Source organism: Bos taurus, chromosome 5 (genome assembly GCF_002263795.3).
Source record: "Bos taurus isolate L1 Dominette 01449 registration number 42190680 breed Hereford chromosome 5, ARS-UCD2.0, whole genome shotgun sequence".
Classification (NCBI taxonomy): domain Eukaryota; kingdom Metazoa; phylum Chordata; class Mammalia; order Artiodactyla; family Bovidae; genus Bos; species Bos taurus.
In genome coordinates, this window is record NC_037332.1 from 64973433 (window position 1) to 64988470 (window position 15038).

General features: G+C 38.9%; 1 protein-coding gene across 20 annotated transcripts in view; it reads left to right on the forward strand.

Annotated features, from left to right (window-relative positions):
- Window positions 1–15038, forward strand: part of ANO4 (anoctamin 4) — a 433316-nt gene that overhangs the window by 387314 nt on the left and 30964 nt on the right. For 19 of the 20 annotated variants that reach the window (XR_009494400.1, XM_024991748.2, XM_024991754.1 and 16 more), the window contains 2 exons: window positions 9058–9210; window positions 10138–10285. The exons of the other annotated variant lie outside the window; for it this stretch is intronic. Coding sequence is in view for 18 of the 19 variants with exons in the window: in XM_024991748.2 (XP_024847516.1) it covers window positions 9058–9210; window positions 10138–10285 (301 nt within the window). In the remaining variant the exon portion in view is untranslated. The remainder of the gene's footprint in view (window positions 1–9057; window positions 9211–10137; window positions 10286–15038) is intronic. 20 annotated transcript variants of the gene reach the window in all.

A 15038-nucleotide genomic window follows, 5' to 3' on the forward strand; every position in this document is an offset into this window, starting at 1 on the left:
GTTAGTTTCAGGTGTAAAACAAAGGGACTCAATTATGCATATATGTATATATATATAAGAACAGATATTCTTTTTCATAATCTTTTCCTACAAGACATTTACTATAGTTCCCTGTCCTATATAGTAGGACCTTGTTGTTGATTTTATATATAGTAGTTTGTATCCAGCAGACATCTTTTGAACCATGTTATGTCCAGACTTTGGCACTGGAGATACAAGAAGGAATGAGGCGCAATCATAGTTCTCAAAGAGCGCTCCATGGCGGGAAGTCAGAGATGTGAAATGTTAAGTGCAATAAAGTAGCAGAGATGCCGCAGGATGAGTTGCTAGCAGGTAGAATGGGCAGTCATTTCTCTTGGAAAGGGTGGCAGGAATCTGGGAATGTATAAGCTTAACGCTACACTTCCATTGAAGGAATCTCACTTCTCTGTAATCAAACCCAAGCTGTTTATTTTACCATGTATCTGAGAGCATGGACTTTAGAAACAGATTGCTGCTGTTGTTCAGTCACTGAGTTGTGTCCTACTCTTTGCAACGCCATGAAATGCAGCATGCAAGGCTTCCCTGTCCTTCACTATGTCCCAGAGTTTGTTCAAATTCATGTCCATTGAGTGATGCTGTCTAACCATCTCATCCTCTACTGCCCTTCTTTTTTTGCCTTTGATCTTTTGCAGAATCAGGCTCTTTTCCAATGAGTCAGCTCTTATTCAGGTAGCCAAAGTATTGGAGCTTTAGCATCAGTCCTTCCACTGAATATTCACAGTTGATTTCCTTTAGGACTGACTGGTTTGATCTCCTTGCAATCCAAGGGACTCTCACAAGTCTTCTGCTGCTGCTAAGTTGCTTTAGTCGTGTCCGACTCTGTGTGACCCCATAGACGGCAGCCCCACCAGGCTCCCCCATCCCTGGGATTCTCCAGGCAAGAACACTGGAGTGGGTTGCCATCCCAGCCCCTCACTTATTAACTCTGAAACCTTGGGCAATTGCTTAATGTCTTTGTCTCACTTTCCACTTCTCTATCATGGGGATAAAAAGAGTAACCCCTTCAGTGTATCTTTGTGTGGACTAAATAAATTAATGCATGGGAAGGGCTTAGAACAATACCTAGCTCAGAGTATGTACTGGATATATGTTAACCATGTCATTATTATTTTTCTTTGTATCTTTGTATCTTAAGTTTTAAGAAAAACTTGAACTATCTTAGCAGATTCAATGAGTGTGGATAGATTTTCTTGTTGTTTTGGGTTTTTTTTTCTAATTATGTTTAAGCTCTGAGACATTGGGGTGGAAGTGGGAGTAAGGGATGGGCAAGATGCATTAATTCTGAAAGAAGCAAATGTTTTTGGGCAAATCTGAAAATTAAAGGAGTGGTAGAAGTGATGCTTAATGTTTCTCAGATCGCTCATGTCCTACGTATCTACTGGTGTTTTTAGAGTTTCAATTATTTGCTTATGTCCTACGTATCTACTGGTGTTTTTAGAGTTTCAATTATTCGCTTATGTCCTACGTATCTACTGGTGTTTTTAGAGTTTCAATTATAGGATGGCATAATGGTATAACCTGGAGAAGAAATCAATTTGGGCATTAATAATAAAACTTAATAAGATGAATTCATTAAGAGAACTAACCACTTGGAGGTCTCTTAATGGATTCTTCTCCCATAAAGAAGGAAGTGAACAGTAATGTTGGTATATAGAGTGCTTGAAAAGAAGCTGTTATGGGGTTAGAACTGGTAGTGCTCCAAATACCACAGTAGCTTTGCAGCAAGAAACAAATCTCTGAAGTATCACAAGAAGACTAGTGAATACTAATTGCTTGCTTCTGTTCTTGTTGTTTTTTGTTATTTTCTTAATGACCTTCCTGCTTTGTTATATTTTTTAAAATGTTTTCATTGAAGTAGAATATAAAGTGAGAAAGGCATATAAATCAAAAGTGGATGTATCAATGAATATTCACAAAATTGCGCATGGATACGTAGGTGAGGAGTTAACACACTACTGGCATCAGACCCAAAGCCGGCCCACTGCCTGGCTTTGAAAATCATTCTGTTGGAAGACAGCAATACCCATTTATTTACATATTATCTATAGTTACTTTTTAAATTTAATTTTTATATTATAGTTGATTGACAGTGTTTTGTTAGTTTCGGGTGTACAGCACAGAGGTTCAGTTACACACTGTTGTTTCGTTGCTAAGTGCTATATGACTGTTTTGCCACCCCATGGACTGTAGCCCCCCAGGCTTCTCTGTCCACGGGATTTCCCAGGCAAGAATACTGGAGTGGGTTGCCATTTCCCTTTCCAGGGGATCTTCCAGACCCAGAGATCAAACGTGTGTTTCCTGCATTGGCAGGCAGATTCTTTACCAGTGAGCTGCCAGGGAAGCCCCTCAGTTATATATGTATATATAGATATAGATACATATCCATTCTTTTTCAAATTCTTTTCCCTTATAGATTATTACAGAATATTGAGTAAAGTCCCCTGTGCTATACAGTAGGTCCTTGTTGAATATTTTATATATAGTACTATGAATATGTGAGTAACAAACTCTTAATTTATCTCTTCTCCCCAGCTTTCCCATTTGGTAACCAAAAGTTTATTTTGGAAATAAGTTCATTTGTATCATGTTTTTAAATTCCACTTGTAAGTGATATCATATAGCATTTGTCTGTCTGACTTATTTTACTAACAATATTCTCTAGGCCCATTCATGTTGCTGTAAATGGCATTATTTCATTCTTTTTAATGTCTGAGTAATATTCCATTGTATATATGTACCACATCTTTTTTATCCAATTCTCTGTCAACAGACATTTATGTTGCTTCCACATCTTGGCTATAGTATATAGTGCTTTGATGAACATTGGGGTCATGTATCTTTTGGAATTATGGTTTTCTATGGCTATATTCCCTGGAGTTGGATTGATAAATCATATGATAGCTCTATTTTTAGCTTTCTAGGAAACCTCCATACTGTTCTCCATGGTGGTTGTACCACTCTCACAAAGCATATAGGAGGGTTCCCTTTTCTCCACACCCTCTCCAGCATTTGTTATTATAGACCTTTTGATGATGACCATTCTGACTGGTGTGAAGTGATACTTCATTGTAGTTTTGATTTGCATTTCCCTAATAAATAGCAATGTTGAATGTCTTTTCATGTGCCTATTGGTCATCTGTATGTCTCCTTTGGAGAAATGTCTATTTAGATCTTCTGACCATTTTTGATTTGGTTGTTTTTTCCATAATAAGCTGCATGAGCTGTTTGTATATTTTGGAAACTAATCCCTTGTCGATCACTTCATTTACAAATATTTTCTCCCATGTTGTAGGTTGTCTTTTCATTTTATTGGTGGTTTCTTGTGCTCTGCAAAAGCTTTTAATTAGGTCCCATTTATTTTCATTATTCTAGGAGGTAGATTCAAAAATATATTCATGTGATTTATGTCAAAAAGTGTTCTATGTTTTCCTCTAAGAGTTTTATAGTATCTGGTCTTATATTTAGGTCTTTATTCTTTTGTATGTAGCTGTCCAGTTTTCCCAGCACCACTTATTGAAGTCTTTTCTCCATTGTATAGTCTTGCCTGATTTGCCATAGATTAATTTACCATAGATGCTTGGGTTTATTTCTGGGTTTTCTGTCCTGTTCCATTGATCTATAATTCTGCTTTTGTGCCAGTAACATACTATTCTCATGACTGTAACTTTGTAGTATAATCTGAAGTTGGGGAACCAGATTCCTCCAGATCCATTTTTCTTTCTCAGGATAGCTTTGGCTATCTGGGGTCTTCTGTGTTTCCATACTAATTTTTAAGATTTTTTTCATTCTAGTTCTGTGGAAAATGCCATTGGTAATAGAAATTGCATTGAATCTGTAGATTGCCTTGGGTAGTATAATCATTTTGATAATATTAATTCTTCCAATCCAAGAACACAGGGTATCTTTCCATCTGTTTGTGTCATCTTCATTTCTTTCATCAGCATCTTAAGAGTTTTCAGTGTTTTGCCTTTTTGGTAGGCTTATTCCTGGGTATTTTATTCGCTTTGATGTGATGGTAAATGGGATTATTTCCTTCACTTTCTGATCTTTTGTTGTTAGTATACGGAAATGCAACAGAATATACTGTTTCCTGCGATCTTAACCGAATTCATCAATAAACTCTAGTAGTTTTCTGATAGCATCTTTAGGGTTTTTTGTGTACAGTATCATTTCATCTGCAAATAGTGACAGTTTTACCTCTTTTCCAAATTGGATTCCTTTTTCTTCTTCTGATTGCTGTTGGCTAGGATGTCCAGAACTATGTTGAATAAAAGTGGTGAGAGGGGACGTTTTTGTCTTGCTCCTGATCCTACAGGAAATGCTTTTAGCTTTTCTCCATTGAGTATGATGTTAGTGGTTGGTTTGTTATATATGGCCTTTATTATGTTGAGATATATTCCCTCTAAGTCCACTTTCTGGAGAGTTTTTATCATAAATAGATGTTGAATTTGGTAAAACATTCTATTAAAATGATCACATAGCTTTTATTTTTCAGTTTGTTGACTCAATATATTGCACAGACTGATTTGCTCAGGTTGGCTTTAGGCAGTCTATCTGCTGATGGCTAGAGCTACATTCCCATTCCTGTCCAATTCTTTGCTACCCTATGGACTGTAGCCCACCAGGCTCCTCCTCCATCCATGGGATTTTCCAGGCAAGAATACTTGTGGGTTGCCATTTTCTTCTCCAGGGGGTCTGCCTGACCCAGGGATCGACCTCAGGTCTTCCACATTGCAGGCAGACTTTTTACCCTCTGAGCCACCAGGGAGTCCTTAAGGCATCTCAACACTGGGACCTACCTGCTGTTGAATGGGGCCAGGTCTTGAGAAAAAAGGCAGCCTCCAGCAGAGCTCACATCAATGAATACTCCCCAGTACTTCTTCCACCATTGTTCTTGTCCCCACAGTGAGCCACAGCCATCCCTTGGAGATCTTTCACCCCAGGAGGCACTCCAAAGCCAGAAGGTAGGTCTGGGCCAGGTTCCTATGAAGTCACTGCTTTTTCCCTGCCCAGTGCACATGAGACCTTGTTTGTTACCTTCTAAGAGTGTTGTTTGCCTCAGTCCTGTGAAGTGCCTGGGATCAAGATCCACTGGCATTCAAAGCCAATTATTATGCTGAGGGTTTCTCCTCCCAGTACCAGATGCCCAGACTGGGGAGTCTGATGTGGAGCTCAGAACTGTTACTCCTATGGGAGAACCTCTGTGATACAATTATTTTCTCTTTCTGGCAGGTATGGGATTTGATTATACCACAAAAGTGCCCCTCCTACTGCCTTGTTGTAGCTTGTCTTTGGATACAGAATATGTTTTCTCATGGGGTGTAGTCTTTTTTGTTGATGGTTGTTCAACAGTTGGTTGTGATTTTGGTGTTTTTATGAGAGGAGGTGAGCTCAAGTCCTCTAAATGGTATCAAATCTTTTTCTTTTTCTGTCATTGATTTTTAATTCTGCTGTGGTATTTTAGTCATTTAATATATGCTGAGATTTGTTTTATGCCTCTGCATATTTCTGTTTTGATAAGTGTTTAAAGTGTGTTCTGCAATTGTTGAGTATAATCTTCTGTGTCTATTAGTTGGCAAGTTTAACTGTGTTGTTCAAATCTTACATTCATGTCCTATTAAACTTTGTCTATTTCCTCTACTAGTTACCAAGAAAAGAGTGTTAAAGTCCACAGTCATACTTGAGAATTTTATCTTATGCTCCTTCTAGTTTGGTCACTTTTTACTTTATATACTTTGAAGCTGTATTTTTATGTTCAAACAGTTTAGGATTATTCTATTTTACTGTTGAGTTGAAATTTTATCTTAAAGTCATTCTTTATCTATAATAATGTAATATTTTGAAGATGTGATGGGCAAGCAGCTAAGGACCTAACTGTAAAACCTCCCCAAGGACAGAACTGAGCCTCTGTGGTCATTAGCAGAGAAAAAGGTCCACCCTGTTCTCGGTCACAGCCAGGCAGGTGGACTGAGCTTTACAAAAACCATACCCAAGGACCAACTTGGCTTAACTCATGACCACACTGATCATCTCCTTCTTTGCTGCAAAAGAACATCACTAAGAGCAGAGATCAATAACTTATTCTTACAGGGCTAGACAGTAAATAATTTTGACTTTGGGGGTCATGATGCAAGATTGAGGCTACTATATTTTAAATGGTTGTATCAGTTCAGTTCAGCTCAGTCGTGTCGGACTCTTTGTGACCCCATGAATCACAGCACGCCTTGTATTTACATAACTACTTAAAATGTAAAAACTATTGTTAACTCACAGGTAGGTTTAAAAAAAGAAACAAAGCAGAGAGTTATCCAGATTTGGCCTTCAGGCTATAATTTGCTGACCCTTGATCTAGAACTTTAATATGTCTGGCATACAATAGAAGTTACTAGACTCAAAGACTATTGAAAGAAGTAAAATAAGTATACATTCTTAACTGGGGTGGTGTCTGCTACTTCAAAGATGAAAGCAGAAGTGCGTGTGGTCAAACACCATGAAAAATCAAGGAAATGTGGTATTACATAAAGAAAAATAAGTGGTAAAGAATTCAAAACAGGTGTACAGAAAATCATTGAGCTACAAAAAAATCACGGGAAGGTAATTCAATGAACTTGCGAATAAAATTAATGAACAGAAAGAGTCCTTTACTAAAGAGATTGAAATTATAAAAGAGAACCAAACAAATTCTGGAGCTGAAGAATTCAGTGAATGAGATGAAGACCACATGGAAAAAAGAATAAAATGATTGGAAGATGCTGCTGCTGCTGCTAAGTTGCTTCAGTCGTGTCCAACTCTGTGCGACCCCATAGACGGCAGCCCACCAGGCTCCACCATCCCTGGGATTCTCCAGGCAAGAACACTGGAGTGGGTTGCCATTTCCTTCTCCAATGCATGAAAGTGAAAAGTGAAAGTGAAGTCAGTTCAGTCAGTTGTTTCCGACTCCTAGCGACCCCATGGACTGCAGCCTACCAGGCTCCTCCGTCCATGGGATTTTCCAGGCAAGAGTACTGGAGTGGGGTGCCATTGCCTTCTCTGGACTGGAGGATAGGAATATTTAGAAATAATTTAGAGATAATACATAGAGATAATTCAGTCAAAAGAAGACAGAAATTAGACTTTTTAAAAAGTAAAGAAAACCTATGCAAACTATCAGATTCAATCAGACAAATCTGAGAATAATTGGTATATCAGAAGAAAGTGGGGCGGGGGGGTGGGGTGGTAGGGGCCAGAGAGTTTAGTTAAAAAAATAACTGGGAATTTTCCAAACCTGATTCCTCTGCCATCTTGATTTAGAAACCTGAGATCAAATTGCCAACATCCATTGGATCATAGAAAAAGCAAAAGAATTCCAGAAAAACATCCACTTCTGTTTTAGTGACTACACCAAAGCTTTTCTTTGCCTGTGTGAATCACAACAAACTGGAAAATTCTTCAAGAGAGGACTACCTTACCTGCCTTTCTCTAATTATTAGAGAAATGCAAATCAAAACTACGATGAGGATTAGAATGACCATTATCAGAAAGTCTACAAATAATAAATACTAGAGAGGGTATGGAGAAAAAGGAATCCCTCCCACACTATTGGTTGGAATGTAAGCAGCCACTATGGAAAACAGTATGGAAGTTCCTCAAGAAATTAAAAATGGAGTTTCTATATGATCCAATAATCCCACTCCTGGGCATATAATGGGACAAAACTAGAATTCAAAACGATACATATACTTCTATGTTCATAGAAGCACTATTTATAATAGCAAGACATGAAACAACCTAAATGTTCATTACCAAATGAATGGATAAAGAAGTTATGGTATATATATGCAGTGGAATACTACTCAGCCATAAAAAAGAATGAAATAATGCCATTTTCAGCAACATGGATATCTAAAGTCAGTCAGAGAGAAAGAAAAATACCATATGATATAACCTAGAAAAAATAATAGATAAGTTTCTAGAAATACACAACCTACCAAGGCCGAATCAGCAAAAAATAGAAAATATGAAAAGATCAATAATGATTAAAGAGAATCAGGAATCAAAAGTCTCCCAACATAGAAAAACCACAGGACCAGACAATTTCACTGGTGAATTCTACCAGACATTAAAAGAATACAAATCCTCCTCACTTACAAAAAATTGAAGAGGAGGGAACACTCCCAAACTCATTCTTCAAGGCCAGCATTACCTTGATACCAAAGCCAGATAAGGATACCACAAGAAAAGATAACATTGGACCAATATTCTTGATAAACACAACTTCAAAAATTCTCAAAATATTAGCAAGCCAAATTCAAGAACACAATAAAACAATTGCATACTACAGCCAAGTGGGATTTATCTGTGATGCATGACTGGTTCAACATATATACATTTTAATGTAATATATCAGATTAATAGGATGAGATACAAAAATCATATGATATCTCAATAAATACAGGAAACAAATTTGCAAAATTCAACATTCTTTTATGATTAAAAAAGATTGTTGTATGTGGCTAAAGTTGTTTGTCCTATACACAAAATTCTTGACTTTTGCCTGCCATAGCTCTGGAATCAATCATTTCTCCAAGGAGCCCTGGTTCCTTTTACTAGAGAATGGTATTTAGAAAACAAGATCTGGACTTGAGATATTATTACTGCTCCTAGGGTGCCATTGCTTCCAGGCTCAGGGAGCAACTCTTTTTCAAGTGTCCTGGCCATCTTTCTAGAAAATATGTTACCTGTGCTTTGGGGGAAAATAGGGCTTCCCAGGTGGCACTAGTGGTAAAGAGTCCACCTGACAAATGCAGGAGACTCAAGAGATGCAGGTTCAATCCCTGGGTCACTTACTTCAGTATTCTTGCCTTGGAAATCCCAGGGACCGAGGAGCCTGGTGGGCTGCAGTCCATGGGGTCACAAAGAGTGGGACACAACTGAAGTGACTTAGCACATGCATTAAAACAGTGACATATTCAGACTACTAAGCTTCTGAAAATAGTACTGGAAAGCCAATACACTCTGTTCTTTTTCCTTCCCTAGTTCTTCAGTTTGGATTTACAACTATCTTTGTGGCAGCTTTTCCCCTAGCACCACTTCTGGCCTTACTGAATAATATAATTGAAATTCGACTTGACGCTTATAAATTTGTCACACAGTGGAGGCGACCTTTAGCTTCAAGGGCCAAAGATATAGGTAAGTTGGATTTGGGGGTGTTTTTAAAAGAGCCACTAACTTTAGATATTTACATATAGTTTCCATGTAAGATGACTAAATCTTGCAAAAGAATAATTATATTAGCTTTAAATAATATTAGGTAACAAGTACAGTTACCTGTTTGAAAATTTATAATTTCCAGTGCTAGAGAATTTGTGCTTAAATAGATTCTCAGTTTGGTTGTTTCTATCCTAGGATGCTAGAATTTAAAAATTTGATTTATTACTACTTCCTTTTGAAAGTAGATCTTGCATTTGCTTCAGTTTGTTTTGCTCTTTCCTAAATGTCTGCCTGAGTCACAGGAAGCAGAGTCCCATTTTTCTAGAGGCAGAGATGGCTTTTGGTTTTTGACTAGAGGTGCTAAGTTGAACCAGGTGTCTTTTATTCATTTCTGCATTCGGTGCTTCATATAGAGCTGGCAGGTGCCCAGCCAGCGTGTGTGGAAGAGAATTCAGTGCGAACGTTAGCTCAGTGGCCTCTTAACCTACAGATGAAACAGACAGACATTCAGTGAGCACCTACCTTGGGTCATGCATCAGGAACTTGGTCCATAAAGATGAACTAGAAGGATCCTATACTTATCCCAAGGATCTCCTAGTCTGGTGACAGCTTGACACTGCATATGCCAGCCAGTCTTAGCCAGTACCTTATCATCAACCAGAATTCTCTCCTTATTTCTGAAGCTGATTGAGTTTTAAGTCATGAGTATTGGCACTTGCAATCAAACTCCTTCAGTGCCAAGGTGTTTGCAAGTAGAAAGTCTTCCTTCTGGTTGCAAGTATCAGTATTTGGAATGATGGAAGGACCCATGGAAAGGACTATTGAAAATTAGTTACCCCAGTTGTTTCCATACTTATTTGCCTCTGCTGTTGTATCTGGAATTAACTAACACTTCTCTTTGAATAGGAATTTGGTATGGGATTCTTGAAGGCATTGGAATTCTCTCCGTTATTACAAATGCATTTGTGATAGCGATCACATCTGACTTTATCCCTCGCTTGGTATATGCTTATAAGTATGGACCTTGTGCGGGCCAAGGAGAAGCTGGGCAAAAGTAAGTTTGCCATAAAGCCATCATGGAATCCCCATTCCCTAGCCATTGTATACGGTTGGACACCCAAACAGAAGCCTCTGCATTGGAGTACATGGGACACAAGTCCAGGACAAGAAGGCTTGTTGTGGGGGAGGTGGGATTATAATATAACAATACTTTTGGCCAAAGGAAACACATCCTGTTCTACTGAAGGGTTGGGAGTCATATAGATCATACATGTTTTAGATGGAATCAAATGTGAGAAGAGCAATCAATCATTTTTCCCACTCTTGCCCACCATGAATTTAAAAATGTGTGGTATGCTTTGTAGCAAAAAAAATAGTAGTACATGATGTATAGTTATGCCATTTTTATGAGTTTGTAAAAACATAATTTGATTCCCCTTGTGTCATTAGGTAGACTCTGCAAATTTTATATGGGAAATGTGCAACCACATGCCAGGTACACATAAAGTACTCAATAAATACTTGTGGAATAAGTAACTGAATGCTTCTTTTCTGGCTACTTACTTGACTAGTGTAAATATTATCATAGGCAACTCCCTGAGAGGTCAGTTCTATAGCATCACCTCAGTGATCCCCAAAGCTGTATTTCTGGTCAGATAAAGCCTTGACAATATCATAACATGTTCCCTAGCTTAGCTTCCCTGGTGGCTCAGAGGTTAAAGCGTCTGCCTCCAATGTAGGAGACCCGGGTTTGATCCCTGGGTCGGGAAGATCCGCTGGAGAAGGAAATGGTAACCCACTCCAGTATTTTTGCCTGGAGAATCCCATGGATGGAGAAGCCTGGTAGGCTACAGTCCACAAAGAGTTGGACACGACTGAGCGCAAAGGGTCGCAAAGTCGGACATGACTGAGCGACTTCACTTTCCCTTTGGGAAAAAAAGATATAAAGAGTCCTAACATACTTCAGTGGGAAAAAATACAACAACCCTGTTTGATTAATGTCAAAATAATCTAATTGTGGGGTTTAAATGTCTGTAGATTGGAGTGGAACGTGTGTTGGTGTCACAGGATCATTTCAGTGCCCCAGAAATCATCTCACTTGGGCTACTGCTTATTCACACAAGCAGCCCTGCCTCTTGGCTTACTGGTTTGAGCCAAATTAATTCGTCCTCTGTAGCTATTATAGTTCCATCAGCCCTCAAGGAGGACAGTGCCACCAAACAAAGTTGGCTGAATTCATGCATGTGTAGTCTAGGTCCAGCTCACAACCCAGTTATTTGAGGAAATTTCTATAAAGTTCATTACTACACTAGCCACGTGTTTGTTAAACACGTATACTCTAGCAACTTTAGTGAGCATACCATCCCATTTTAAGAAAGATTTAAAAACTTATGTTGTTCTATGTATCCACTTCTTTCTAACTGTAATGGTTGTCAACATTTTGTGCTTGACTTAGCCTAGAAAAGCTTACCTATGTTCAAACCACAGTGTTTTGATTCTCAAAACAATTCAGGGAGCAAGGACATGTATTATTACCCTCATTTTGAAGAGCAGAAAGAGATTGAAAGATTAAATCCAGAATCACAAGGCAGGACTCATCCTGAACCTCATAGCTCTCAAGGCCTGTGCCAATAAGCCATTATCCAACTCATCAATAGTCAACTCCGTGGGGTTTAAATTCCAGTGGTTATTCCCATTCTTCCCTTATTTCAAATATTGTGAAACCTGTCTTGTTCTGCTGCTGCTGCTAAGTCGCTTCAGTCGTGTCCGACTCTGTGTGACCCCATAGATGGCAGCCCACCAGGCTCCCCCGTCCCTGGGATTCTCCAGGCAAGAACACTGGAGTGGGTTGCCATTTCCTTCTCCAATGCATGAAAGTGAAAAGTGAAAGTGAAGTCGCTCAGTCATGTCCGACTCTTAGCGACCCCATGGACTGCAGCCTACCAGGCTCCTCCGTCCAGGCAAGAGTACTGGAGTGGGATGCCATTGCCTTCTCCGTGTCTTGTTCTAGAGGGAACCAAAAAACAAAGTAGCAACATTATAAACAATTAATAGTGAATCAATTCTTTAGACTTTTGGCAGCCTATTAGATTTAAGATAGTGTTCATAGTGATTAGAATTTATCTAAATAGCCTCATTTCAGTTTTATTGTGCTCTCCAGGCACTGCCCCCCCCCTTTTTTTTAAACAACTTTTCTTTTAACCCTTGCCACCTTCAATATTTATACATCTGCTTTTTAATCTTCTACTCCATTGTTCATTTTTCTTGTTTTCAAGTAGTTACATTTGTCTGCTTCTCCATGAATCTTATTTTCTGCCCCACCAGCTACTCTATTATCCTTTTTAGGTTTCTTCTTTTTCCAATTTAAAAATGCTTTGGAGATGACTGAACTCATAGAGGAACAGCATTGTCAGACTTTAGATGTCACAGGCTTCTAGGGTAGCACGTGCAGTCATAGTCAAATCCCACTCATGATTTAGTCCAGTTGTAGAAATGTCATATTTCAATTTAAATTGACCCTAAGTCAACAGTACTCCAACAATACCCATAACCTTCTCCAAACCTCCAGGTTTCCTTCAGGCCTCCTTACCTTTCAGGCTTCCCTGGCTCCTCCACGGATGAGAATTTCAAGCCTACATCTAGGCTCATTCAGTTCACAGGCCCCTTGTCCCTGTGACAGCGTGCTTCAGTCATTCCTAGTCATGTGTTCCAACTAGTCTCTCCACCAACACAGATGCTCTGCAGACAAGTCTTCAGTGACACAGTGGGGAAGATAGTATCATTTTCAGCCAGATCTGGAACACTGTGGTTTGAGGCATGGTCTCCACACAGTGGGTACCCAAGAGTATTTCAGATGTTGTCACCTTCCCTCTTAAGATACTCTGTCTTTCCTGCTGCCTGTGATTAGACTGTTTATTGTTTATAAAATGAAGTCACTTCCTCTTTGAGGGTATCTTCCCAGGGCCCTTTAGAAAAGAGCTTAGATAACTGAAATCACCTCTGGGCAGACATCAGGAGGCAGAAATTGTGAAATAAAATTGAAGGTGCAAATTATAAAATTGTTCCTGCCAATCAGAGTTAAAATTTCAATCAACAAACTAAATTTTTTTCCCAGAAAGCACAAATAACCAATTTTATCAGTTTGATCCCTTATCCTCAATGAATGCATCAAACTAATTACTTTGGTATCAGATAGACATAGATTACAGTTTGGGAACTTTCTCTTACAGTTTGGCATCATCCTCTAAGGATATATGCAGGCCCAAGAATTACTGTGAGGTATGTACCTGGTGTACATGATGTAGTGATAAATAAAATCAAGCTAATTTTCCTATAGAAATAGTGATCTCATAAGAAGTAACACACTTGATCAAGGACACTGCTCAAATTTTCACAGAATGGGTTATGAATATCTGAATGAACTATATTTATAAACTATAAATCAATTAAATAGATCAACATCATAATCAGTTGTAAAGTTGTATTTCAAAAGATAAAGCTGATGGTTAAGTGAAAGTGTTAGTTGCTTAAGTCATTTATTATAGTCATCTAAAAACATGTCTGACTTTAAATGCACAAACCTGATCTCATTTCCCCTGGATCTTTTTGCCCTTTCGCCCCATGCTTTGTGAGTCACAATGCCTAAAACCTCAAAAGCAAATTTACTTTGGCAGAATTCAAAGATACTCTGCAGTGAGTTTGACCTGGAATCAACAGATTCAAAGGTCAACTTCTCATTCTGTTCTCTCCCAAATAGTTATAGTAAGTATAATGAGTGTGTGTGTTAGTTGTTCAGTCGTGTCCAATTCTTTGCTACCCCATGGACTGTAGCCTGCCAGGATTCTCTGTCCATGGAATTCTCCAGGCAAGAATACTAGAGTGGGTTGCCATTCCCTTCTCCAGGGGATCTTCCCGATCCAGGGATTGAACCCAGGTCTCCTTCACGACAAGTAGATTCTTTACTGTCTGAGCCACCAGGGAAGCCAAGTATAATAATTATCTCTAGTTCATCCTTTTCCCCCATAGTAAAGGATGGAAAGCAATAAATAATGAATAGTATTAAAACCAAAGTTCTCACATTTAAATATGTCTTCTCAGACATTATTTGGACAAGGTATGCATTCTAATTCAAACAATGCTGCCTTTTCATAAGACGTTTTTCTGAATCTCCTTTCTTAGAAATGTCTGCAGAGGCTGCCTGCCAGCCTCTTAGGGAAATTATTATTTTATGTTCCCAGGAAACACCTCTTTTGTTTGATACCTTTTCCTCCATTCCTCTCACTTCTCCCTGATCATCAGTATAACCTCATCTTCCCTGTGTCTCACTTGGATCTGGGGCTGAGTCACACTGAGGGTACACAGACCACCTGGCAACAAACTGAATAGTAGACATGGGGTCTGCCGCTGCCTGTGGCCTTCCTCCTGTAACAGGAGGCCGCTGGAAACGAAGGACACCATACAGTGAAGAAACCTACAGGGAACCTCACTTCCCTGAATGGATGGTCGTCCCAACTATTTGATGTTGGCAAGCCAAGATTCTTTCCCACAGTGGAAACGGAGAAATGCCTAGACAGTTCAGCATTAGCAGTCCTCCTCCTCCTCTGATTATGAAAATAACATGGAAAAAAAGACTTACACAGTTGAGTTATGTATATATGTACTAGCTTCACATGTAACGCTTTGGACCCAGGAGGAGTACATGCCCACTAAAGGCATTTTCAGCTTGATTTATGAGTGACATCAAATGAATATGCTTAATAAATAGTTCAATGATATACCCCTTTTATTTTGAGGCTTTAAGGTATTCA